We start from the raw sequence: 27,971 nt of genomic DNA, 5'->3' as shown, positions 1-27,971 counted from the left end.
CTCTGCCTCCATGCAACTACCTCCGGAATACCAAGACTTTCAGGACGTCTTCCAAAAGGAACAGGCCAACACGTTACCTCCTCACAGATCGTACGATTGCCAAATCGATCTGGTGCCCGGTGCACAACCCCCTTGTAGCAGGATTTATGCCCTTACCGAACCTGATAATCTGCATTTGAGACAATATTTGGATCAATACCTAGCTAATGGTTTTATTCGCCCGTCAAAGTCCCCGGTATCCTCGGCTTTGTTCTTCGTGCCCAAAAAAGAAGGCGACCTTAGAACTTGTATCGATTACCGCGCATTGAACCAGATAACGGTTAAAAACCGTTATCCTCTGCCTCTGATCCCTGAACTCCTTGACCCGGTGAAGGACGCTTGCATATACACCAAGTTAGATCTCCGGGGGGCTTATCATCTGGTACGAGTTAAAAAAGGCGACGAATGGAAAACTGCCTTCCGTACTAAATACGGATTATTCGAGTACCCGGTGATGCCTTTCGGATTGTGTAACGCGCCGGCTGCCTTCCAATACTTAATGAATGATGTCATTCGGGAACTCATCGATGTTTGTGTTGTCGTATATATCGATGACATTCTGGTGTACTCCTCTTCGGAATCTGATCACAGAAAACACGTCAGGGCAGTACTTGAAAAACTGCGCCAACACAAACTATTTGCTAAATTGGAGAAATGTGTTTTCCATACCACAGAAGTCGAGTTTCTAGGTTTCATCCTGACACCCAAAGGAGTCCGAATGGACTCAAGAAAAGTGGATGCCATCCTCAAATGGCCATCACCTAGCTCTGTAAAAGGGGTTCAAAGCATGCTCGGCTTTGCCGATTTCTATCGCAGGTTTATCCTGGAATTTTCACGCGTGGTACAACCCATTACTGCACTCTTGAGGAAAAATAAATGTTTTGAATGGTCTGAAGAAGGCGAGCAGGCCTTTCAGGATTTAATAGCTAAGTTTACCTCTGCACCTATATTGAAACACCCGCGTCCAGATCTCCCTTATGTCGTCGAGACTGACGCATCCAGCCTAGCCATGGGAGCTGTCCTGTCCCAAAGAGATCCCGAAACCAACCAACTGCATCCCGTAGCATTTTGGTCCAGAAAATTCTCGGCACTCAAGGTTAATTATGCAATCACGGACAAAGAACTGTTTGCCATTAAGACTGCTTTTAAAGCCTGGCGGCATTATCTGCTTGGCGCTCGACATACCATCACAGTGATCACTGATCACCGGAATTTACAGTATTTGAAAACCGCCAAGGCTCAGTCATCACGGCAGCTCCGATGGGCTTTGTTTTTCGCTGAATTTGATTTCGTGATTACCTATCGACCTGGCTGCAAGAATAGCAAAGCAGACTCCTTATCCCGAATTGGAATGGGAGAATCTGATACAAACTCAGAACCAGTACCAATAATTCCCGAACAGAGGATTCTAGGCATGACTTCGTTACAGACGCTTGAAGACATTCAAGCCAGAGTGAAACAACTCCTGGACCCTACAACCTTACAGGATTGGATACAAAAGGGATCAGACTTTACCATAAATAATGGTTTACCTTATTTCCAAGGACACTTATTCCTGCCACATGAGGAATTACACGAACTAGTTATTTCCGGTTATCATGATGCATTAATAGAGGGACACCCCGGTATTGCCAAGACAGAGGAAAAGGTGAAACGACCATTTTGGTGGCCCTCTTGGCGAAAAGATGTTAAATCTTTTGTGATGTCCTGTGGTGTTTGCGCCCAAAATAAAAGTCAAAAGAAAAGACCAGCCGGTCTCCTTCAACCTCTAGACATACCGCCAGCACCCTGGCACACCCTATCAATGGATTTTATTACGGACCTGCCTCCTTGTTCGGGGTACAATACTATTCTGGTAATTGTGGATTTGTTTTCCAAAATGGCCCACTTTATTCCTTTGAAAGGTTTACCTTCAGCTTCTGTCCTAGCCAAAGAATTCCTCAAAAATATTGTTCAGCTACATGGATTCCCATCTATACTAATCTCTGACCGGGGAAGCCAATTCATTTCCCACTTCTGGCGCAAATGTTGTCAAATGGCGCAGATCGACGTAAGGTTATCGACCAGTCACCACCCTCAGACCGATGGTCAGACCGAGAGGACAAATCAGACCCTTGAGCAATACTTACGGTGTATGTTACAGCAATCTGAAAACAACTGGAAAGACATTCTTTGGATAGCCGAATACGCATATAATAATTCGGTACACTCTGGAACTGGCCACAGTCCTTTTTATACTTTGTTTGGGCATCACCCTCGAACCTCAAACCTTGACTCACCTCAGAACCTCAGAATGCCTGCAGTAGAACATCTGCATTCTACAATTACCCAAGCCTTCAAAGAGGGAACTACGCATTTACAACAAGCCAAGAGAAAATACAAGGAGAATGCTGATCTACATCGGAGTGAAGCACCTCTGTATCAGATTGGGGATCAAGTGTGGTTAGCTACCAGACATTTACTACTCAAAGGGCCTCAAACTTTTAACCCAAAATATCTGGGACCTTATTCTATTACGGCAATAATTAACCCTCTGGCTGTTAAACTTGATTTACCAGCTAGTATGCGAATTCACCCTGTTTTTCATGTGTCACTTCTGAAACCAGTGGTACCCGGAACCCGACTACTCAAACCTCCAGAACCTATTCTAATAGATGGGGAGCCCGAATTCGAAGTGAAGAACATTTTAGACTCAAAAATGTTTAGGTCAAAACTGTTCTACCTAATTGATTGGAAGGGGTACGGACCTCAGGAGAGGTCGTGGGAACCCAGCGACCATGTGCATGCACCTCGATTAGTCAGGAAATTCTACCGACTCTTCCCAGATAAACCAAAACCCCCGGAGGGAACAACCTTGGGAGGGGCCTTGGGGGGGAGTGCTGTCATGATGCCCACTCCCGGGGAGCTGGTTCAAGCCCTGCGTCCCCGAAAGCGCACATCCAGTCCCCAAGGAAGGACCCAGCAACCCCATATAGGGGCCCTTTGGACAGTGTCCTGGTGCCTGTGGCGCCAGGCTCATAAAAGACATCAGTCCTGGTGCCATAGGCGCCAGGCTCATTATGGAAGTGCTTGGGTGCACTTACCTGATGCAGACCATGCTGCAGGATCCCGGCCTCCTTGAGGCCTGAAAGGAACTACTTTACCTGTGGGACTAATTTACCATCCGGGCGTGGTCGGGGAAGGATACATACCTGATCGGAGGAAGGATACATACCTGGAACTTCTTCCAAGGCTATTTAAACCCCACCCGAACAGCCACACGTGCTTCGCGTTGTTCTGCATCTAGCAGCTGGACGCTCACCGTGTCTGCTCCTGCATCCTGACTTCTGCCACGCCTGCCAGCATCCTGGATCACCTGCAAAGGAAGAGAAGAAGAGAACAGAAGAAGGAAAAGTCCTTAGCTGCTAAATCCGCATCCCGGAGACATCTCGCCGACAATCCTGAAAAGGAAGACTTTTATTTAAAAACTCATCGCGTCGATCGCTGCAGCGCCGCATTCCACTCACCTTTACAGGGCGCCTCCATGTTCAGCAGCGATCATCCGGATTCGCAGTCACGCCCCAGCACCTAGGGAGAAAAAGACCAGAACAAAAGGTGAGAGAGAGAAGGGAATAAGGAAAGCTAAATCTCCATGTTAAGACTTACCTGTTGATTCATTCCATCTTCATTTCAGGTCCGCGCCGCATCCTGGCATTTCCGGACCCCGGCCCCTAAGAGGAAAAAGAGACATCAGCGTTAATGAGCGAATGAAAAGACATTACCAAAAAACGCTCATTAAAGACTTACCTGATTTCTACAAGGATTTCACCTCTCATCTCGGGTCGGTGCCTGTTCCCCGGCATTCCGTACACCGGCCCCTATGGGGAAAAAGACACTAGCATTAGTACATTAATGCATGGACACAAGGGGAACCTCTTATCAAAAAACTTACCTGGAAGCTAAGCAAGTTTGGTTCTCACCAATCCGAAAATCCAGTGAAGTAACTGGATACCAACGCGCCCCTGCATCAGAAGCAGGATGGAGAGCTCGTCCTTCCAGACCCTAAGGTGAGACGCTACGAGGAATCACAGAAGAGTTTCGAGGAGGGTGAGAGGGGAAAGTGGGAGGCTGATTGCATTACCCCGCAGACAGTTAATCCCCTATTTTCGCCTACAGAAGGATACTTCTGCGAGCCAGACAAGCCAGATTTGGGGGCCCGGTCCAGTCCGTCTTCCGAACCCTGCGCATCACCTTAGAAGAGGTCACAGCAGCGCGAACCAGGCCAGCGCCTCCGTGGGAGTCAGGTGAGCGTTACAATTACTCAATGTCAGATCCCTAGCTGCTCACCCTACCGAAATCGCTGACATTGTCCTCTCAGCAGATCTCGACTTCCTTGCTACCACAGAGACATGGCTACATGAAGCAGCAGGACCCTAACTAACTCTTGCTATTCCTGACAAATACTCCATCCTCAGAGCCGACAGACCCAATGCTCGCGGAGGAGGTGTAGCATTCATATTCAAATCTTCACTCGACTTTAAATCCATTACATCCCTCCCTCTAAAATCATGCGAGCACCTCACCATTAAAATACAAACCACACCAAAGAGTTCAATTACTATACAACTAATATACAGACCCCCAGGCCCTACAGGTACTTTCGGAAAGGACATCACCTCCCTCATAGAACTCTAAGCCCCACTCCCAAAACATCATTCTAGGAGACTTTAATCTAGGGTATAATGACCCTAAAGACACCCCTGCCGTCTGCCTAGCCAACGCCTTATCTGAGCATGACTTTACTCAAATCATCACTCTACCCACCCATCAGAAAGGCAGAACTATTGATTGGGTCGCAGCCCATAACTGCAATATCATTTGCAAAGCCCCACAACCTCTGGTATGGACTGACCATTCCCTCATACCATTCGACATTAACATTAACAACCCCAACCCCAAGCAGGACCCCCACGCACCAGCCTGCCCGACTAGAAACAAGCGCAATATTACGGCCGAGACCATCACGCCATTGGTCCTCCCCCTCCTAAACATGATCCCAGCCACTGCTGACCTTAACCTCCTAGTTAATACCTACAATGATGCCATGACTACTGCCATTGATGCCGTTGCCCCACTAAAGCTACGCAAAGGTAAACCCAGAGATCACCTGACCTCTTGGTACACACCTGAACTCAAAATACTCCGAAAACAGAAAGCTAAGATGGAAACCCTATGGAAAACAACTCCCTCAGCTGAAAACAAAACTAATCTCATGACCATCTCCTCCTATTACAAGTAAGAGATAATCCGCACCAAAAAGGAAGCCTACAATGTTAGAATCAACAATGGACAATCCTCCACCAAAGAACTCTTCACCATTTTGAAGGAGCTAGAAAACCCCAACCCACCGACCGACACCTGCGTGAAAGACAAGCCATGGTGCACTAGCATCCAAAATGCCCTGGCCAACAAAATTACTGGGTTTCAAAATAAAAACGAGGCCAAACGACTACAACTCTCCAACAATAATGACTCCACCTCTAGCACATCAACCCCTACCAATACTACACCCGGCTTCACGTTCCAAATGGTCACTATACCCGAAGTTCAAAAAATTATAGCATCCCTCAAACCCTCCAACTGCAAAGGGGATAATTGCCCCGCCCAGATCATTAAAGATGCTGCGAGGGACCTATCCCCCTTCATCTCCAAACTTATAAACCTATCCTTCTCGTCCAATTCTGTACCCAACAACTTGAAACAGTCATGGGTTCTCCCTCTTCTAAAAAAATAATCCCCTGACCCTGCCATCCCCACCAACTATAGGCCTATCACCACGGTCCCCTTCCTCCTAAAAATCCTTGACAGAGTCGCCTACTTGCAAATTCAAGATTACCTAGAGTCCAATCAATTGCTAGGCTTGCGTCAATCTGGCTTTCGACCTCAACATGGTACAGAAACTGCCCTTGTTGACCTTAAAAGCCAGATTGATGACATCAAGGACAAAAATAAAGCAGCTATACTACTCCTTCTAGACCTCTCAGCAGCCTTCGACTTGGTTGACCACCAAATTCTCTGCAACCACCTATCATCTGCTGCCCACTTCTCCCCCTCTGCTGTCATGTGGATACAATCCTTCTTAGCCAACAGGGCCATGAGAGTCTTCTCATCTACGGCTGCCGCAGACCCCATCCCCATTACCTGCGGTGCCCCAGAAGGATCTTGTGTCTCCCCCACCCTCTATAACATCTTTACAAAGCCTCTCTTTGACACACTGGACCATCTGGGTGTCACCTACAACAACTACGCAGATGACACCCAGATACTCCTCACCATCACTGGCAACTACAACGACGACGCCACTAGGATCAACGAAATCTTCTCTATCAATCAGGCATGGATGGCCACACACACGGCCTCTGCCGGAATGATGAGAAGACTGAGCTCCTCCTAGTCGGATCTACCAATAACCTACTAAAACTTAGTCCTGACTACTCCAAGCTCATCATCGATGGTAACATCATCCCAGTTGTTAAAAACGTGAAAACATTAGGTTTCTACGTCGATGCAAACACCAACCTCTCTAAACAAGTCAACATGACCGCCTCAGCCACCGCCTACACTGGAAAACTAATTAGGGCCTGCAGACCCTTCCTATCCACAAATAGTTGCCTTACACTGGCCAGGGCCCTCATACAATCGAAGCTTGACTACTGCAAAAGCCTCTACCTAGGAGCCAACCAAGTCATAATTAATAAACTTCAGGTTCTCCAAAAGAATGCGCTGCGAGCAGCACTTAACATCCCTAGGCGAGAGCACATCTCCCACATAAGAATTTCCTGCAAATGGCTATCCATTCAACAAAAAATGGACTTAAAAACCCTCTGCCTCACCTACAAAGCCCTAAACCACCTAGCTCCCCCTATCTCACTAACAACTCACTTTGAAGCAGAGCACCAGAATTACTAGATCGTCCAACACTCTCTGCCTCAATGTGCCCAGATAGACCTCTAAAAGAGCCGGGGGCTCAAGTTTCATGGTCATTGCCCCTCAACTTTGGAACACCCTGCCGTTGAACATCAAATCGACCAAATCCTTCCAACAGTTCAGGAAACTAGTCATTAGTTGGCTACTGGATAAAACCATTCCCAAGACAGACTAAGCACAGCACCAATTGTATATAGCGTACATACCATATATAGGTTCAACTGTTTGCTTTAAATATCACTGTTTGTATATGTTGTATATTGTATATTACCCCATTTTGTGTTAACTGCATAACCTGTATATATTGTACTTCTGTAACCTGCCACTGCAAGCGCCCTTTTACTCCTGGGTCCGGAGCGCTATATAAAATAAACAAACAAACAAACAAACAATACAGAGCTCCGGGACTCGGCAATGAGGGAGGGGTATCTTTCTCCGGGCCCGTCTCAGTTCTTTTCGATATTTCATAACCCCGAATTTCCTCCATGCATGGAAAGAGGAGCTTTTAAAAGGTGGAAGGAGGCAGGCTGTGAGAAAATAAGAGACATGTTTGAAGATGTTTTAGAACATTTGAGGATTGCAAGCTTAATATCGGTATAGTGCCTTGGATTTACAATAATTAATATGGAATCCGGAAACCTTTGCAAACTCTTCTAGTAAATCTAATGCCTTTGGGAGGGAATGTGTTGTATCTTTGAGATACATGAGAATATCATCGGCATAGAGAGCTATTTTTTAGGGCCCTCCATTGCCTACCTCTACCCCCTGGATCTCTGGGTCATCACAGGCTTTTTGTGCCAACGGCTCCATGGCCATGGCGAAGATCAGGGGCGACAGTGGACACCCCTGTCTTGTGCCCTTCTGAATGAGGATATTATCTGTGAGCCGTCCATTAACCATTAGTCGTGTAGATGGATATGCGAAATTGGCCATTACCATGCGGGTAAAAATCGGGCCACACCCGAACTTTTCCAGAGTCAAATGTAATAAACCCCAATGTAGACTGTCAAAGGCTCGGGAGGCATCTAACGCCAGACCCGAAAACCCCAATCAATTGTGTCTATGGCTCTGCGGATGTTGTCGTGTGTGTTTCGCCCATGTACAAACCCTGCTTGATTGGGATGGATTATCCCCGGCAGGACCTCTGCTAGTCTACGGGCCAGCAACGTTGAATAGATTTTTGCATCCCCATTTAATAACGATATAGGGCGATAACTCACACATTCTATGGGGTCTCTATCTGGTTTTAATAGCAATACTGTGGTTGCCCGGCTCATGTCCCCAGAGATCCTCCCAGAGTCCCGGCATGGAGTTAAACAGTTTCGTTAGGGGGCCTATCAGGGTGGTTCTGTAATATGCATTACTAAGTCCATCTGGCCTGAGGATTTATTCGCTTTTAGTGCTTTTATTACCTCTTCCACCACTTCCTCCGTTATGGGAGCTTCTAGCATTTGCCTATCTGGAGCGCTGATTTGTGGCAGGGACATTTGATTAAGGAATGCGGTCTGTTCTTCTCTTACCAGGTCCTCCCCTTTTAGGTTTTTGGTATAGTATGAGTGAATCACTTCCTCTATTGCTTTTTCCCCCCGCACTAGGTTCCCTTCTTGATTTTGATGTTGGGTTATGCGATTCCGGTTTCTTCGCTGCCTCAATTTGGCCGCGAGAAATCGATTCGCCTTATCCCCTTTAATATAGTAGGATTGTTTAGTTCGTACAAGAAGAAGCACCGCTTCATCCGCCAGGTGGGTCTCCAAGACTGCCCTGACTTTTTTCAGTGCCCTCCATGCTTTCTGCGAGCCCCTGTTTTTATACTCTGCTTCGGCTTCCTCACACTCAGGTTTCCATGTCTCGTCTCACCCTTTCTTTTCTTTTAATGTAGTTTGTTGTGTGCGCTATAAATTCCCCTCTTACCACTGCTTTACTCTCTTCCCAAATGGTGTCCCAGTGTATTCCAGGGGTAACATTTTCTTGGAAGTAATTTTTCAAGTCTTGTTGTATGTCTTCTCTGAGGGCTACATCTTTCAAGATCACCTCATTTAGTCGCCATGGTTTGCGGGCCGATACTGTGGGTTTAGGGGTTCCAACCTTAAGAGGACTGGGGCATGGTCCGACAGGCACCTCACTCCAATCTCTAGTCCCGTAACTTGTGGGATCAGCGAGTCCGAGATCAGCACCATGTCCATCCGGGAATGACCTATATGTTCTGCGGAGTAATGGGTGCATGCCTTATCTTGTGGGTTAAAGAAACGCCACGTTTCAAATAGATGTAGGTCTCTGAGGAATTTTGCTAGGGCCTGTCTAAATGTGTGGTCGTTAGGGGAAGCCGGGAGAGTTTTGTCCATCTCAGCATCCATTACCCCATTAAAATCGCCCCTTCATTAGGGGCATAGATTGATACTAACGTTACCTGCTGCCTCTTCAGTTTCCCTCCCACCAACAGGTAGCGGCCCTCCGGGTCTTTCATTACAAATTGTTTTTCAAAGGTAACCCCCTTGGCCAGCAGGATGCCCACCCCTCATCTTTTTGTTCCACTGCAGGTGAAAAATTGCATGGGAAAGGCCCTGTGCCTTAGTCTGTGTTCATCTTCTCCAAGCAGATGTATTTCTTGCATCCAGACCACCAAGGCCTGCATATCTCCCAGTCTAGACAACATGGATTTGCGTTTGATTGGGGAATTAAGCCCCTGGACGTTTAGTGTAACAAATGTTAATTTAGCCATTCTCATGCTTTGCTCTTATGCTTCTCTTAAGTTCCTTAAACCCTTCCGTGCGTTTAGGTACTCTTTGCATGCCATATATCACCGTCATCCTTAAACTTATACTTTCTCCCTTTAACCCATTAACCCCAGAACTCCAACTTCCCCTTTGAACACACACGGTGGATTTACCACAACAAATCACCAGGTACAAAATTACCCGGGAAATTAGGGTCTGTTCCCCCCACCCATCCCCCCACATCCCCCCCGTTAATTCTGATGCTCGTTGGGATTTGCAAATATGCGTCCTTATCACTGCGAACTGTCCCTTGTGCATGTCATGTTTCGTTTAAATTTCCGTCAAGTCGGTGCATCAGGGAATCTGCTTGATGATCTCCCGTGTGGCAGAGTTGGTGATAGATTCCACTCACCTCTCCCCATACCCACCCCTGTCCCCAGCCTCCATATTTACCCTCCATCTTGTTGGTGCCTGTCGTAGTTCGAGACCAAACGTTTGATACTTGGCACCCCTCTTCAGATGTGTCCATCGATGCCTTGAAATCAGTCGATCATGCGAGATCTTTAACGTTGGTGTCTTTATTGCGGCCCTTTGGGCGGGGGCGCGCAGGTTTCCATTGTTCCTTTTCAGTTGTGAAATTAAAAAAGGTATTCTGAACCCGCTCCATCTGTTGTTCAAGCTCCTGTACTCTTTTGGTTAGTTCTTCATGCTCCTGCCCCTTTTCGGCTATCGTGGTCTCCACCTTGTCCACCCTTCTTTCAACCGCCATGACCCCTTTGTTGAGATCCGCTATAGACTTAGCTAAATCTGCAGCGCTACCTTTAATGTCTTTTTTCAATTCCTGAAGCATTGACAGGAGGTCCCATTTCCGGATTGGGGGATCCGCTGATTCAGCTGGGTCTTCCATTGGGGAGGGGTGTATCTGGGTGGTAGCTTGAATCTGGCCACGTTTTTGAGTCTCTGCCTCCTGCATCATTGCTTTGATATCTCCTGATGCTCCCCCTTTCAATTTAGCGGACTGCTTGGACATATTTTGAGTAGGGGGAGGAAGGGAGAACTCTCTGCGGCTACTTCGGGGCTGAACTTGCCTCTGGCGTGCTCGTGGTACGCACTGTGCTGCCACAGGTGGCCCCCTTGTTCCTCCGTTCCGCAGAGCCCCACAGGGGCTGCCGCCTCTGCCAGGTGTCTTCAGCTGAATCTTGAGACTCCTTCTATGAATATAGAGGCCTCTTGGGTTTGCCCCTCTTGCTTCTACTCCGTGTTTTCAGGCGGCTCTATTGACTAACATCTTCCTGTGGGAGCATCTTATTGGGTAGCTTTTGCTGTTGTTGGATTCTCTCGCCTTGTTGGGGTACAGGAGCAATGACCCCGGAGCTTTAGGGCAATCCGTGGGGTGTATATGTTCTCACCCTCCTTGATTGAATAAGCAGGGCAGTGCAGCTCTGAGATATTTCAAGTGGGTGCTAAATGTTATAGTGGTGGCTAAGGAGATTCCTCCAGTTATTTCGATCAGTCCCTCTCAGGCATAGCTTACAGCTGGCCGTTCGCCTTTTGATACGCGGGCCGTGCTGGGGTGCGCCCCCTTCCCGGGAGTCTCACGCAGACTTCCGTGCTGGGCCACAGGGCAAGATCCTCCCACTTCCTCCGCTCCCCGCCAAGCCCGCACCCGGCCGGGAAGTGCCAGGACCAAGGCCCTACCCGAGCTGCAGAGACGGCGGGAGGAAGGCAGAGGTGCGCCCGACCGGCGCTCGATATCCCAGAGTGGCCCGCCCTGCTCCTCTTCCGTTACTGATGTAGACGGGTGGGTGCGTCCGCTGCTCCCTCTCACCTTGCTTCTCCAGCAGTCCTCGGCCTGCAGGTCTCCGGGCGTCAGTGCTGGGGATGAGTCCGGCCGGTCACCACGTGACTCTGCTACCTCTACCCCGAGCGGGTACACACATAGCTTTTCTGCTCCACATGCTACGTGCCAGCTTCGGGTCGCAGCGGTTCTGCTGGTTGTCCTTCAGTCAGTGTTCCGGGGATGGCTCCACCGATCACCACGCAACCTCGCCAACACTCCCGAGGAGCGGACACACTCGTCGATTCGCTGTTCCTCGTGTTCCAGGCGGCCCCCTGTCCTATCCCTGCAGCTCCTCACTGGATGGCGGTACGCAGAGGCCTCCGCTCCTCACTTCGTTCCCCGCTGGCAAACTCCAGGCTCCACTGTTCTTCTCGGGGCCGGAGAGCAACAGTTTTCACCACAATGGCATAAATTGAGCACCGATGCGCTCTGCTCGGCGGGGTCACCCCTTCTCCAGCGCCTCAGCTCCCGTCGGCGTACTGCGTTGGGCGCCCGCTCTTCATCGCTCGGCCGTCATCTTGGCGGGAGGTTCGGATCATGCCACGCAAACGCTCCGAACTCGCCCACGGTGGCATCTCATCGCCTCATCTCTCCCCCAACGGTGCCTTAGGCGTTCATCAACATCTGCATCATTTTTTAGGAGAATACGGATGTATTTAGGGGGGATTTGAGCTTTGTCGTGAAAGGGGTTCCCAGAGCCTACCTCAGAGCCATCCGAACGGGTCCTCGGCCGGCCATGTCCCCCAAAATAGAGTTTTTTTTATTGCATTGTTTGATGAAACATGTCATGGAAAATTGTTTTGGTTATTTTCTTGTGGCGCATAAAGCATGTGAAATGCTATAAGCACTTAATCATTGTTTTAAAAAAACACTTCATCATCAATGACTCATTTTTGTTCTGTTTCTTGTCAAATACAGATGAATAAGCAAGGTGATGAAATACTGTGTTTGCATAAAAACATACATTCCATTTTTCTTTCAGAGAAAGGCAGATCTGGAACAGCATGTTGTATTTTCAGTGTTTGATGAAAACAAGAGTTGGTACATGGAGGAAAACATGAGGAGGTTTAGTAAAGATTCCCTGAAACAAGATGAATCCAAGTTTTACAATTCCAATGTTATGTACAGTGAGTGCTTTTTTGTTACTTCTTTATATTCTGTCCTACATATGTTTCAGTTTACAAAATGGGTTTGTGGGTTAGATATGCAAGCCTAAACAAAGTGCAGGTCTTTCTGCCAAGAGCATGAGCAGAGGTAAAAGGAGGGTTCATTATATACAATAATCAGTATCTTGAAACTGTTCTAAAATAATGAGGTTGTTCTTTTGTATTGTAAATGTACTTCATATCAATATACAGACAAGAATATGAAATGGAATGAGTTGGCAATAGGGGTAGCTGTCCATAAACTGAGGCAGTATTGTGTAGTTCCATGCCAAGGAACTGTAATGTTTATAATGACCATCAAGACATTATAATCCACAGCGGTTTAGCCAGAATTTCTCAACCTTCTTCACCGTATATGTGTGGGCCTGAGACAGGTGACCCCAGAAAATAAGGGCAACAGATTTATTTAATCAGAGCATTTTTGTTAGCATGCTCTCACAATCAGGGCAAAGTTTAAGGGTTACATTCTAAGCTATACTTTTTTTATAAAATGTTAAATGGTATAATTTCTCCCCTGCATTGTGCAAACAAAATCCCCTCTGCCATTGTACCAGTACCAGAATGTAAGATGATGTGGGACCCAAAACAAATTGTGTGATATGGGCCCCTGGATTTGGTCTTTGTTTGACACGTGCATGCAGTTTGCTATGTCTGGTGTGAAAAAGCTTGATGTGTTACCAAAAAGCAAAGCGGTTTTGAATGTCTAAAAAGCAGGCATTATTGTAATAATATATGCTTTTCCTTGTGAGACTGTTTTGTCCCCTTACAGTGTGTCCCTATCTGCACGCTGCCAGCTTCATGCTTGTAACTCATGAAGACCAGCAGATGCCTTCTCCACACCATTCTGCTCCACTGCATGTAATGGTGCAGGTTGGGTCCTGGGGAAACGAGCCGGCCACAGCCTGTCTACAACACTGGCAATCCATTACACTAAATGCAGGCTCCAGCCTCTTTCTTCCTACTGGTTTAGACGAATATAGTGCAGCCTAAGTGCCACCTTATGGCTAAAACAATACCATAGAGAGGTGAAGGAAGGGAAAAGGTCTTGACAAGTATAATATTTAGCCAATGAGGGTGGGGGTGATTTGGGAAACGTTTAAGTATTTATGAGAGGCTGCTGCATATCATCCTCCCTTGGTGCACATAGCTCTCTGTTGCAGGAATGGAATGCCCTTGTGGCTAAAGTTGCTGAATTATTGAGAAGAGAAGTGCATTGCTTAGGGATTGCAGATGAGCGAAGCAGGATGAATGGGATGACACGAGAGGCACAGGACAGATTGAGTCAATTTGATTATGCAGAGTATGTAGCCAGACAGCAAACAGAGGGGGATACTGTCATGATTCCTGCCCCTCATGTCCCCAGCCCTCCAAGATGCCAGGCTGGAGCCAGGCCACGATCACCTACATGGCCCTCAAGGGCCTCTCCATCCCTCCAAAGACCCACTTGGAGTCAGACTTGGCGCTTGTGGCACCAGACTCACTCACTCCCATAGGATAACATTGGGGATTGGACTTGTAGTGCATTGATGGGGACAAGATGGATGCCCCCTCATATTTCGGTTCCCAGAACTGCATGTGCAGTCTAGTCTTTTGGGTGTGGTTCAGCCCAGAGACACCTGGGATACCCAGAGACTATTGAAGCCATGCCCAGGCTGATAAACATGCTATGTGTTTTCTGCACCTGCAGCGTGACACTCGCCGTGTTCGGATCGGTCTCCAGTAGGCCTGCATCTTTCCTGCAAGAACAAGAACACCGTTAGGAACAGCCTTACCTTGCGGCGCTTCTGACCATCATTCATCACTCCTTCTGTTCTGCGGGCATCTTCGGCGGTGTCATTCCCATCCTGGCACGCCACTTCCTAAGGAAAAGGGAAAAGAACAGAAAAAAGGTATTAGTAAGCATTCAGCAAATCTTCGCTTATTTTTAAAGACTGTACGAGCTTCAAACACTTACCTGAATCCCAGGCGCTCTGGGGAACTCTGTCTCCGGAACTTCTCATCTATCTGCAAGAGGGAAAAGACACTCCAGGTTAGCGTGGAAACATCTAGAGGCGCCGCATACCGCACTTACTCACCGCATTTCTTCTTCATAACTGGCATCCACGCTGAAAACGTTGCAGCACCTAAAAGACACAGAAAAATATAACTCAGTTCAATACAAATACGAAAGGGTTGCATCGGGCATCGCGCTCTCACTCACCTTCAGCACTACTCATCTCAGCAGCATGTCGCCATCCCCAGACGCCGGCCATCATCTAAGGAAGGAAAGGAACGAAGTTAGAGACTCATTATACTTACCTGTCAGACTCTTGCCAGTGAAGTAACTAGGCAGCAACGAGCCCGCATCAATCAACGCGCCTCTGTGCTGAAAGCAGGACGGAGAGCACACTTTCCAAGAAAACAAGGTGAGCTGTGGATCAAAGGGAAGGGTTGGAACCCAGGGGAGAAGGGGTTCAAGCACACAGAGACAATAGGGAGTTAAACTCTACCAATCCTGTGTTTCAGGCCCAGTCTCCAGTCGAGTAGACTCCAGGGAAGGGTTTGAGGTCATAAGAGGTCAGAACAGGCTGAATGACGTCCCCGTGGATACCAGGTGAGCGTTACAGAACACAAAGCCTCACATAAAAATCCACCTGGGCGTCATGAAAACGTCAGAAACCGACCAGTTAGCCCACATGTTGGGGCAGCTACGTTACAAAGTACATGCAGCCAGGCAGGAGACCAACACCCTGAGGAGAGAGCTGATAGTAGCCAAAGAACGCACTGATGATTTAAGCCTGCAACTTCTCCAGTCACAAGCAGGGCATCCACCATTGCCGGGAAGCATGCCCTCGATGCCAGCACCATCAGCCAATCCCGTTCAGATAACCCTTCCTGGGGCAGTTCCCTTGGCCCCGCCCAAACGATTTACAGGGGATACCATGAGGTTTACAACGTTCATGAACCAGTGCCGCCTGCACTTCCTTTGTAGACCAGGGGCCTTTCCGAATGACCAATCACGGGTCGCTTTTGTGCTATCCTACCTGAGTGGTAGCGCTGCGGACTGGTCTGTACCCTTTGTGGCCCAAGACGATCCTTTGCTGCATGACTTCACAGGCTTTCAACAGGAGATGGAAAAGCTTTTCGCCCATCGGACTTATGGGTAGGCATTAGACAACGAACTTCGGTCCCTACGCCAAGGGAATCAAGACCTATTAACATACATAGCCATATTCAATAGACTCGTAGTTGAAGCACAATGGCCAGTGGAGAAGAGAACCACGTTATTTCATTAGGGGTTGTGGGGGGGAGCTCAAGGATGTTCTCGCACAAGTATTGAACCCCCCGAAAGACTGCTCAGAATTCATTGACCTTGTTGTTCAACTGGATCATAGGTTGCAGGACCGAAGAGCAGATCGAACCAGACCGGACCCTCGCCCTATGTATGTGCGTTCAAAGGACAATATTTCCTGCACCACGGAAGGTTCAGGAGAACCAATGCAAATCGGGGTGATCAGATCCCCCTTGACTAAAGCGGAAAGGGATAAAAGTAGACAGCTGCAGTTATTCCTGTACTGTGGAAGGTCAGGTCATTTCCTTAAAGAGTGCCCTGTGAAGCCACCGAGGAGGATGGTAGGGGCCGCGGACAAGGAAGATACCATCAAGGAATCAGAAAACTCCCCAGCTCGGCAAGTGTAGAGGTCCACTTGTCGAGCGAAGAAAGTGAACTACAGACCTCCCATTTTGCACTATCTGTGGTCTTGATCAATCACCAACAACCATCTCGGATGCACGCAGTAAGAGCATACATTGACAGTGGAGCCGTTGGGAATTACATCGACCAGGATCTTGCGGCAAAGATGTGGCTTCCGTTACGCCCTAAATCAACCACCGACACTAGTTACCACTGTCGACGGCACAGAAATAGCTTCTGGTCCAGTACCCAATGCACTGCAGCTTTAACCCTTCTGTGTCAGGATGGACAACAAGAATCTATTGTTTTCGACCTCATTAAGGCACCACAGTTCCGGTTGATTTTGGGATTGCCATGGTTGGTAGCTCACAATCCTCGAATCGATTGGCGAGCAAAAGAATTGGCCTTTTCTCGAGACTTGCGTCCACACATGTTATCGCCAAGAGAAACAACCAATGGACACCAGAACCTCCATGCTTGCGACTGTGGCAATCGGCACCCTACCAAGTGAATACCAGGACTTTCAAGATGCCTTTCAGAAAGAACAGGCTAATACCCTGCCACCGCATAGACCATATGATTGCCAAATCGATCTGATACCCGGCGCACAAATCCCTTGTGGGCAAATTTCCGCACTCACAGAACCAGAAAACCAGCACCTGAAGGCCTATCTTGACAATACCTGGCCAACGGATTCATCCGTCCCTCGAAGTCTCCAGCAGCGAGTCCTCGATTCTTCGTACCGAAAAAGGAGGGGGACTTGAGAACGTTCATCGACTATCGCGCACTGAACCAGATTACCGTAAAAAAACGCTACCCCCTGCCACTGATCCCTGAATTGCTTGATCAAGTCAAAGATGCCCAAATCTACACAAAACTAGACCTGAGGGGGGCATTTCACCTTGTTCGCGTAAAACAGGGGGACGAATGGAAAACTGCTTTTCGCACCAAATACAGCTTGTACGAATATCAAGTAATGTCGTTTGGTCTTTGCAACGTGCCTGCAGCATTTCAATACTTCATGAATGATGTCCTACGGGAATTGATTGATGTCTGTGCTCTAGTGTACATCAACGAGATTCTAGTATATTCTGCATCAAAGCAGGACCACGTTAAACACGTCCGATCCGTATTGGAGAAACTCTGTCAACACCAGCTCCACGCCAAGCTCGAAAAGTGCTCATTCCACATCTACGAGGTGGAATTCCTGGGCTTTATGCTCAGCCCGAATGGAATCCGAATGGATGTACACAAGGTAGATGCTATCCTGAACTGGCCATCCCCAAATTCATTCAAGGGGGTTCAAAGTATGCTGGGTTTTGCAAACTTCTACCGCCGATTCATCCCAGGATTTTTGCAAATCGTGCATCCCATCACGTAATTGCTAAGGAAAAGCAACAAAAAGTTCTAATGGACAACAGAAGCCGAGGAAGCTTTCCAGGAACTCAAAGCAAGATTCACATCTGCCCCAATTTTATGCCATCCTCGCCCTGATCTCCCATACCTGGTGGAAACGGACGCCTCAAGCATGGCTATGAGAGCCGTCCTCTCACAAAAGGACCCCGAAACGGACCAGTTACACCCTGTTGCCTTCTGGTCGCGTAAATTCACACCCCCTGAACTCAATTACGCTATCACGGACAAAGAACTCCTGGCCATTAAGTCAGCCTTTAAGGCATGGCGGCACTACCTCTTGGGCGCCAGACACATAATCACCATAATAACTGATGACCACCAGAACCTCCAGTACCTAAAAACGGCAAAGGCCCAATCCTCACGACAACTACGTTGGGCTCTTTTTTTTTCTGAATATGACTACGTGATTACATTTCGACCGGGGAGAAAAACTGGAAGCGATGCCCTTTCCCGTATGGGGGTGGAAGAGCAAGGGTATCAGACCCCTAACCCAATAGCAATCATCCCGAGTGACAAGCTCCTAGGAATCACAGCAACCATAACTCAGAAAGAATTACATGAAGAAATCCAAAACCTGATGAGTCTGGAGCAATTACAAGCGTGGAGTGCACAAGGAGAACATTACATGATAAAAGATCAGTTGCCCTACTTCAGGAATCGTTTATTCTTACCAAACTCGGGCAAAGAACTACGAGAACAGTCATGTCCGGTTATGATATGATATGATATGGTATTTGTAACGCGCCTATACACAAGTGTTTCAAGGCGCGACGAGGCAGGGAGGGAGGGAAACAAGGGGAAGACAGACAAACGATCCTATTAGGCCAGGTGTCATTCAGATCGCGCAAGTGCAGAGGTAAGGGGAAAAGGAGGAAGTGCAGGGGGAGGAGGTGGGGGGGGAAGTGCAGTACAAGGTAAGTAGCGTAAAAAAAATAATAAATAATAAATAATAAATAAAAAGGGCCAGCTGGTGGCAAGTGCGAGGTAAGTGCAGAGCAAGTGCTGGGAAGGGGGCTGTAGGGATACAGTGACAGTCCCACAGTGCAGGGGGAGCCAGGGAGGCAGTGCAAGTGGAGAGTGGCTGGGCCCTGGACCGAGGTTGCTGAGAGTGGCCCAGATGCAGGTTTAGTGCTGAATTCAGTGGGGAGTTAAGCAGGATTAGCAGGGGAGAGGGAGAGAGAAGGCAGAAGCTAAGAGGAAGGTTTTGAGGTGCTTCCGGAACCGGAGATGGTTCTCCTCAAGTTTCAGGGAGGCAGGAAGGCTGTTCCAGAGGGAGGCCCCTGCTGCGGAGAGAGATCTACCCCCAGCTCGTTGCTTCGAGAAGCGGCTGACCATGAGGGAGTTGGAGACGGATGAGCGAAGGGCTCGTGAAGGAAGATATTTAGGAAGAGAGAGTTGAAGGTATTTAGGTCCCAGGCCCCAGAAGGCCTTGTGGACAATGCAGAGGGTTTTGAACTTAATCCTCGCAGCCACTGGGAGCCAGTGAAGAGATTTCAGTCCTGGAGAGATACGGTCCCTGGGCTTGAGGCCAAGGACAAGTCTCGCAGTTCTGTTCTGGATAAGTTGCAGAGGGCGGAGAGTGGAGGCAGGCAGATTAAGATAGAGGCTGTTACAGTAGTCCAGCCTAGAGAGAACCAGGGCTCGGGAGACAGTGAGCTTCTGGGGGAAGGAGAGGAAGGGAAGAATACCTCTGAGGAGGTGCAGCTGGTAGTGTGACTTCTTAGAGACGTCAGATATATGAGGAGAGAAGGAGAGTGTGGAGTCGAAGATGACCCCGAGGTTTTTAGCCTTGCAGGTAGGGGCAGGAAGGGGGCCAAGGGAGGCCGGCCAGAGAGCTGCAGGGAAGGAGGGAGTGGGTGTGCCGATGAGTAGAATCTCAGTCTTACTGGCATTGAGGCAGAGGTCATTGGCGGCACACCATTCCTGGATAGCAGACAGACAGTCGGAGATGAGGGAAGGAGAGGAGGAGGCCGAGGGTAGCCTGAAAATGAGCTGGGTATCGTCTGCATAGCACTGGAAGTAGGGGCAGAGAGCGGCGATGCGGTGGGCAAGGAGTGCCAGATACTGGTTTAAAAGCCAGGGAGAGAGGTTGGATCCCTGGGGGACACCACAGGTGGAGAAAAAGATGTCAGAGAGGAAGGAGCCCATTTGGACCTGGGAGGGTCGACCGGAGAGGAAAGAAGTCAGCCAGGCCAGAGCCTGACCAGTGATACCCAGGTTATCACGGAGACAGTTGAGCAGGATGGCATGGTTGACAGTGTCAAAGGCAGAGGAGAGATCGAGCAGAATGAGAACACAGGGAGTGTTGGAATCGAGGTTCAGGAGCAGGTCCTCACGGATGTTCAGGAGAGCAGTTTCCGTGCTTCTGGCCGCTCTGAAGCCGGATTGATGGTCATGAAGATTACCAACAGATTCAGCATGGAGGTTAAGCTGGGAGATGGCCAGTTTCTCCAGGAGCTTACCCAGGAAGGGAGTAATGGATTATCATGATTCCTTGATCGAGGGCCACCCCGGAATCGCTAAAACCCTAGCCAAGGTAAAACGAAATTATTGGTGGCCCAAGCGGCGTAAAGACATTATCCAATTCATCCTATCTTGTGGGGTGTGTGCTCAAAACAAGTCATCCAAGCAGAAACCGGCTGGGCTATTACAACCATTGGAAATCCCACCAGCATCCTGGCACACGTTGTCCCTCGATTCTATTACTGACTTACCACCCAGTCAAGAGTTTAACACTATTCTTGTAGTCGTGGACCTATTTTCAAAAATGGCACATTTAATTCCTCTTACGGGGCTCCCAAATGCTTCCACTCGGGCAAAGGTATTTCTTGAAGGCATCGTACGGCTCCATGGGTTTCCTTCAGTTTTGGTCTCAGACCGAGGTACTCAATTCGTATCTAACTTCTGGAGAAAATGCTGCTCTATGGCCCAGATCAACATCCGGCTATCCACCAGTCACCATCCCCAAACGGATGGTCAAACTGAGAGGACAAATCAGACGCTCAAGCAGTATCTGTGTTGCATGTTACACCAAGCTGAAGGAAGCTGGTTCGACCTATTATGGATAGCTGAATATGCTTATAATAATTCCCTACACACCAGCACTGGGCAGACACCCTTTTATACCATGTATGGCAGGCACCCACATACTTCTGAGTTGGACGTTCCTACAACCCTGGAAATGCCAGCAGTCAAAACCTTGCACACGACCATTTCTCAAACCTTTAAAAGGGCAGCTGAACACCTACTTCAAGCTAAGAATCGCCAAAATAAGTTTGCTGATCAACACCGAAAAAAGGCCCCCAACTACCAAGTGGGAGACAAAGTCTGGCTGGCATCTAAACACGTGTCCATTAAAGGAACCCAAACTTTCCGTCCAAGATACCTGGGTCCATTCACTGTCGCCTCTATGATAAATCCTGTGGCGGTCAGACTTGCTCTGCCGTGAAACATGCAGATTCATTCTGTGTTCCAAGTGTCTCTCCTTAAACCTGTTCAACCTGGGACCCGGGTAGCAACGCCACCGCAGCCAGTAGTAGTCGCCGGTGAGCCAGAATTCGAAGTCAAGGACATCCTGGATTCAAAGTACGTCAGATCCAAATTATACTAATTAGTAGACTTGAAGGGGTATGGTCCACAAGACAGGACATGGAAACCTTATGAGTACATCCATGCACCTCACTTGCTTAGAAGATTCCATCAAAACCATCCAAACAAACCAGGACCAGACAGAAGAGCCACCTTGAGAGGGGCCTTGGGGGGGAGTGCTGTCATGATTCCTGCCCCTCATGTCCCCAGCCCTCCAAGATGTCAGGCTGGAGCCAGGCCACAATCTACATGGCCCTCAAGGGCCTCTCCATCCCTCCAAAGACCCACTTGGAGTCAGACTTGGCGCTTGTGGCACCATACTCACTCACTCCCATAGGATAACATTGGGGATTGGACTTGTAGTGCATTGATGGGGACAAGATGAATCCCCCACATATTTCGGTTCCCAGAACTGCATGTGCAGTCTAGTCTTTTTGGTGTGGTTCAGCCCAGAGACACCTGGGATACCCAGAGACTATTGAAGCCACGCCCAGGCTGAGAAACATGCTTTGTGTTTTCTGCACCTGCAGCATGACACTCACCGTGTTCGGATCGGTCTCCAGTAGGCCTGCATCTTTCTTCTGCGCTCAGCTCCTTCAAGAACAAGAACACCGTTAGGAACAGCCTTACCTTGCGACGCTTCTGCCCATCATTCATCGCTCCTTCTGTTCTGCGGGCATCTTCGGCGGTGTCATTCCCATCCCGGCACGCTGCTTCCTAAGGAAAAGGGAAAAGAACAGAAAAAAGGCATTAGTAAGCATTCAGCAAATCTTTGCTTATTTTTAAAGACTGTACGAGCTTCAAACGCTTACCTGAACCCCAGCCTCTCTGGGGGAACTCTGTCTCCGGAACTTCTCATCCATCGGAAAGAGGGAAAAGACACTCCAGGTTAGCGTGGAAACATCTAGAGGCGCTGCATACCGCGCTTACTCACCGCATTTCTTCTTCATAACCGGCATCCACACTGAAAATGTCGCGGCACCTAAAAGACCAGAAAAAGAACTCAGTTCAATACAAATACGAAAGGGTTGCATCACGCATCGCGCTCTCACTCACCTTATTTTTTTTTATTTTTTACATTTGTAAAGCGCACTACAGCCCCAAGGCATTGAGGCGCTGTTTACATGAAAGTGTACGTAGTCATGTGTACATTAGGACATGCGGTTACTTGGTTACAACATATGTGCTAGGTTACAGAGTACAGATGGGAATGCGGCGCCTGTCTTTTAGACAAACAGGCTAGTTTTAATGGCCTTGCGGAAAGCTAGGTGAGAGTCGATTACCCTAAGGTGTGAAGGTAGTGCGTTCCAGTGGGTGGCAGCGATGGCTGGGAAGCTGGAGCCCCCTGCAAGCACTCTGCAGGTTTTGGGCTTGGTGATCAAGTTGGTGTAGGCTAGCCTGGATGGCTTTGTGGAAGTGGGGAAGGCGATGCGCTGGGCGAGGTAGGGGGGTGCCAGATCATGGAGGCATTTGTGAGTGATGGAGAGGATTTTAAAGATGATTCTTTGTTTGACAGGAAGCCAGTGAACCTGTCTCCTTAGGTCTGATATGTGGTCCTTTTTTGGGAATCCCGTGGCAGCCCTAAGGGCATTGTTCTGGACAAGTTGGAGTTTGGCGATGTTTTTGCTGGAGGTGCCTCCGAGGAGAGCATTACAGTAGTCCAGTCTTGAGCCGATAGTGGCTCTAGCGATGGTAAGGCAGTTCTGTGTCGTTAGGAAGGGTCTTACTGCGTTGAGCAGTTTTGAGTAGTATGCTGAAGAGGCAGCAATGGCGTTAACCTGTCTATTCATGGTGAGATTAGAGTCTAGGTAGACACCCAGAGTTTTTACTGTATGGGACACAACGATGGGTATATTATCGATGGTGAAGGAGCGATATTTCTTGTTGAGGTTGCCCAGGATGGTAGGTGACCCAACGAGCAGAAGCTCGGTTTTGTCACTGTTTAGGCATAGCCAATTTTCAGCCATCCAGGCTTGGATAGTACAGTAGATGGAGTTGAGGGATATCCTATCTGCCTCATAGTCACCTGTGAGGGGGATGAGCACCTGGGTGTCATCAGCGTAGTTAGTATATGAGATACCCAGGGTGTCAAGAAGGTTGAAAAGGGGCCTAGTAAATAGGTTGTAGAGGGTGGGCGCAATGCAGGAGCCCTGAGGAACCCCACATTTGATCTGACTAGGGGAAGAGCATGCTGAGTCTGAGAAGACTTTCATGGCCCTATCCTGTAGAAAGGAGGTGATCCAAGCACATGCTTTAGGGGAGAAGTTAGCTGCGATGGAGAGGTGATGGCAAAGAGTATTATGGTCCACGAGGTCAAACGCGGCCGATAGATCAAGAAGCAGAAGGAGCGCTGGTTTACCAGCGTCTCTGATGTCGTCCATTTGATTTTTTAAATCGAGGAGGGCGGTTTGGGTGCCGTGTCGTGGCCTGAAGCCAGATTGCCGAAGGGCCAGAAGGTGGTGATCCTCGAGGAATTTCTGGACTTGGAGGTAGGCTGCTTTGTCCAGAATTTTAAGCAGGAAGGGGACGGTGGTAATGGGCCTGTAGTTCCCTGGTGCCGCGGGGTCGAGGGAGGGCTTCTTGAGGAGCGGTCGTACCCAAGCCTCCTTGAGGTCAGATGGGACGTGGCCAGACTGGAAGGAGGCATTGATGAATGCTGTCAGGAAGGGTGCGAGTGTCGCGCCGCAGTCCTTGATGAGCTGAGAGGGGCAGGCGTCGCCCTTACAGTTAGATGGTTTAATGGTTTTTAGGAGGGAAATTACTTCGGATTCCGTTACGTCCTTGAAGTTGAATACAGGGGAGGGTTTGATTTTGGTCTCTTTGTTCTGTTTGCTATTCTGAGTGGCAATTAGGAGAGTAAGGGCCTTTTGGTGAGCTTGGATTTTTGTTTGTAGGGTGTTTAGTTTGTTGAGCATGGCCGATTGGATGTCGTTGCACCATTTCTCATCCTTCAGGAGGGTGGGTGGCGGGGTGGAAGGGGTTTCCAGCTCCCTGAAAATGGTGAAGATTTCCCTTGTGCCGGATTTGGCGTTGGCTATCCTAGTGTTAAAAGCGTTTGCTTTAGCATGGACTATGCTTAGTTTATAGTCTTTGGAGATGGTCTTGAAAGCTAGTTTGGTTGCATCATTGGGGTTGGCTTTCCAGGCTGCGAGGGTGGCTCGTTTCTTTGTACGCATTTGGAGCAGATCCTGGGTGAACCAGACATTGGTGTGCTTGGATTTCTTAGCTTTCCTGAGAGTGAGGGGGGCAATAGCGTCAACTGCTTGAGTGATTGCTAGCTTGAAGGATCTGGCAAGGGTTTCTGGGTCCTGCGAGAAAGGGGCCTGGAGTGCGGGCACTTTCAGGAGTGGGGTAATGTTCTCCGCTGTGAGTTGACGGGAGCTTCTGGAGAGCCCTGGGGGGAGAGGGATAGTGGGCTCCTTGGAGGTATCGATGTTGAATTGGATGTAGTGATGGTCGGACCACGGTATGGGTGGGTTCTCAGTAATAAGTACTGGGCAGTTGTGGTGGCTGATCCAATCCAGTGAGCGTCCTTTGGAGTGGGTGGGAAGGGCGATGGCTTGCGCGAATCCTAAGGTGGATAGGGCTTTTTCCAAGGTGGCTGCGTGGGCGTCTTTGGGATCATTAAGGCCAAGATTAAGGTCACCTGCGAGTAGGACTTTGGATGTCTTTTTCAAGTTGCTGGAGAGGGCGTGAATGAGGAAATCATGGAATTCAGTGATAGGCCCCGGGGGGCGATAGACGATGTGGAGGGCCAAAGTCATGTTAGGGGAGAGATTGATTTTGAGTGGGAGGTGGTCGCAGTTGTGGCCAAGGTTGCCTTCTGTTCTTCTGTTCTTCTGATAGCAAGGCTTTCTTTGGCGATGAGAGCTACTCCGCCGCCCCTAGTGAAGGGTCTATCTTGTCTGTGGATAGTATAGCCGTCAGGGATGGCAAGGGCGAGGGCTGGGCCCGAGGTTTCATTCAGCCAGGTTTCAGTGATAATGAGGAGGTCTGTCTTGTTTTTGAGTATGAGGTCATGGATATCCAGGGCATGGGCTGGGATGGATCGGGCATTGACCAGGCCACATTTCAGAGAAGTGGTAAGTACAGGTCCATGTACAGGCTAGGGGGTATCATGCACAGTGCTAACAGTGTGCGCAACAGGCGCAAGCAGTTTGGTAGCAGTGGGGGCATAAGGCACATCAATAACAGTGTGCGCATCAGGCGCAAGCAGTTTAGTAGCATCAGGCACATCAATAACAGTATTAGGCACATCAATAACAGTGTGCGCATCAGGCGCAAGCAATATGGTAGCAGTGGGGGCATCAGGCACATCAATAACAGTGTGCGCATCAGGCGCAAGCAGTTTAGTAGCATCAGGCACATCAATAACAGTATTAGGCACATCAATAACAGTGTGCGCATCAGGCGCAAGCAATATGGTAGCAGTGGGGGCATCAGGCACATCAATAACAGTATTAGGCACATCAATAACAGTGTGCGCATCAGGCGCAAGCAGTTTGGTAATAGTGGGGGCATCAGGCATATCAATGTCAGTAGGCGTACAGACATCAGCTAGCACTTGCTCTGTGAGTATGGTAGAGACAAGAGGCGGTGTGTGGCCAGCCTGGAGTGGGTTATGTGCATTGGTGGGGGTGGCGACTGCTAGTGGCGTTGTTACTGGAGGGCGTTGTGGTGCTGCGGTGGCCGCAGGAGGCATGTGACGGAGGGCAGATGGGCGGCGTATGGTTGCCTGGATCGGCCGATGTCGCGTAGAGCAGAATGTTCTCCCCCCCAGGCGTTTGTTCCGCGTGTGGAGGTGCGGAGTGAGGGAAGTTGGAGGGGCCAGGGCTGTGCGCGATCTTAATCGTGCGTTCCTAGCAGAGGGTAGGGGTGGCATCAGGTGGTGAATCAAAGTGATGAGGCTCATGCTTGCAGCCTTACCTTTGCTGATGTGGCCAGCCGCGCCGACGAGCGCCGTCGAGCAGCGGAGAGCTGCAGAGAGGGGGGAAGGCCTTTTCCCTTGGCCTTCTCCCGGCGGCTTCGCCTGTCGGCCTCCTCCCACTCCCTTTAAAGCAGGAGGGGCGGGGCTAGCAGGCTGTGTGCACCAGTGAGAGGCCTGGCTGAGGATGCTGGTTTTCGCGGGCGTTTCGTCCGTATTCCCGGGCTGGGCCATGTTTAATTAGTCCATACAACTCTGAAATAACTTGTAGGTCCTTCAATGCTCAACCGTTAGAAATTCCAAGGTAAAAATTCAACTCAGCCGGTGATAGAACCTTTCTGGTAGAGGGCCCAAAAAAAGGTTCTGTATCTATGGAGAAAACTTGCTCAGTGGTCCGGGGTCAGAGTCGCGAATGCACGCTGAAGTGTGGTTTAATTAACAGACTCGGGAAAACACTCGTTCTTTGATCACGTCCCCGCTTCCCACACCGGCCCCTGTTTCATCAGCGTGCAAAGGAAAGATGCTTCAGCTCTACTCATCTCAGCAGCACATCGCCATCCCCGGACGACGGCCATCATCTAAGGAAGGAAAGGAACGAAGTTAGAGAACTGTTCAAAAGACTAATTTTACTTACCTGTCAGACTCTTGCCAGTGAAGTAACTAGGCAGCAACGAGCCCGCATCAATCAACGCGCCCCTGCGCTGAAAGCAGGATGGAGAGCACACTTTCCAAGAAAACAAGGTGAGCTGTGGATCAAAGGGAAGGGTTGGACCCTGGGGAAGAAGGGGTTCAAGCACAAAGAGACAATAGGGAGTTAAACTCTACCAATCCTGTGTTTCAGGCCCAGTCTCCAGTCGAGTAGACTCCAGGGAAGGGTTTGAGGTCGTTAGAGGTCAGAACAGGCTGAGTGACGTCCCCATGGATACCAGGTAAGCGTTACAGATACATTGGGTAAACAGCTGGCCTATTTAGTTAACAGAAAGAAATGTTTGCCAGCCATTTTGAGTTTACAAGTGAGCAAGGGACCATATTATGTACTGCACGGGGTTAAACAGATTCTTCCAGCATTATTATACTGAGGTCTATAAGTATCAAGTGTGATGTAGCGAGGAGTATGTGCTGGATTGACTTGAAGAAGTGGACCTTCCAATGCTTTCTGTGGAAAAATTATTGCTGTTGGAAAAACTCATTACAGCTGCAGATGTTTATTGGGCCAGAGATAGGGTGGGCAGAACTGGCCAGGTGTTGATGAGTTGCCTGTGGAGTGCTATAATGAATTTAAATTGATACTAGCTCCCACATTGATGGAGGTGTATAATGAGGCATTGGTGGTTAGTTCACACCCACTCATGCTGAGGGAAGCAAAAATAGTACTTCTATTGAAGCCAGGCAAAGCGAAGATGGATTGTGGTTTATACCACCCACTTTCCCTGTTGAAAATTGACACACAAACAAATTGTGTACAATTCTGGCAAACAGAATCGGTTGAGTATGGTGCATGAAGATCAGGCATGGTTGATTCTCCAATTAAATATGGCCTTTAACTAGCTAGGATTATTAATTCTGTTAGATGCTTTGGGGGTGGCAGGAAGCAGAGAGCACTAGTGAGTTTGGATGCTGGGAAGGTGTCCAGTACAGGGGCTTG

The 27,971-nt window shown here is 48.9% G+C and overlaps 1 protein-coding gene across 1 annotated transcript in view; it reads left to right on the top strand.

Moving 5' to 3' along the window:
* The window catches only part of F5 (coagulation factor V), a 1,375,529-nt gene that overhangs the window by 524,511 nt on the left and 823,047 nt on the right, over window positions 1-27,971 (top strand). Inside the window, exon 11 of the mRNA XM_069636481.1 lies at window positions 12,542-12,686. Coding sequence (XP_069492582.1) covers window positions 12,542-12,686 — 145 coding nt within the window. The remainder of the gene's footprint in view (window positions 1-12,541; window positions 12,687-27,971) is intronic.

The sequence above is a fragment of the Ambystoma mexicanum genome, chromosome 7p (genome assembly GCF_040938575.1).
Source record: "Ambystoma mexicanum isolate Mex_15411 chromosome 7p, UKY_AmexF1_1, whole genome shotgun sequence".
In the NCBI taxonomy this organism is placed as follows: domain Eukaryota; kingdom Metazoa; phylum Chordata; class Amphibia; order Caudata; family Ambystomatidae; genus Ambystoma; species Ambystoma mexicanum.
This window is presented reverse-complemented; position numbering and strand designations above follow the sequence as displayed.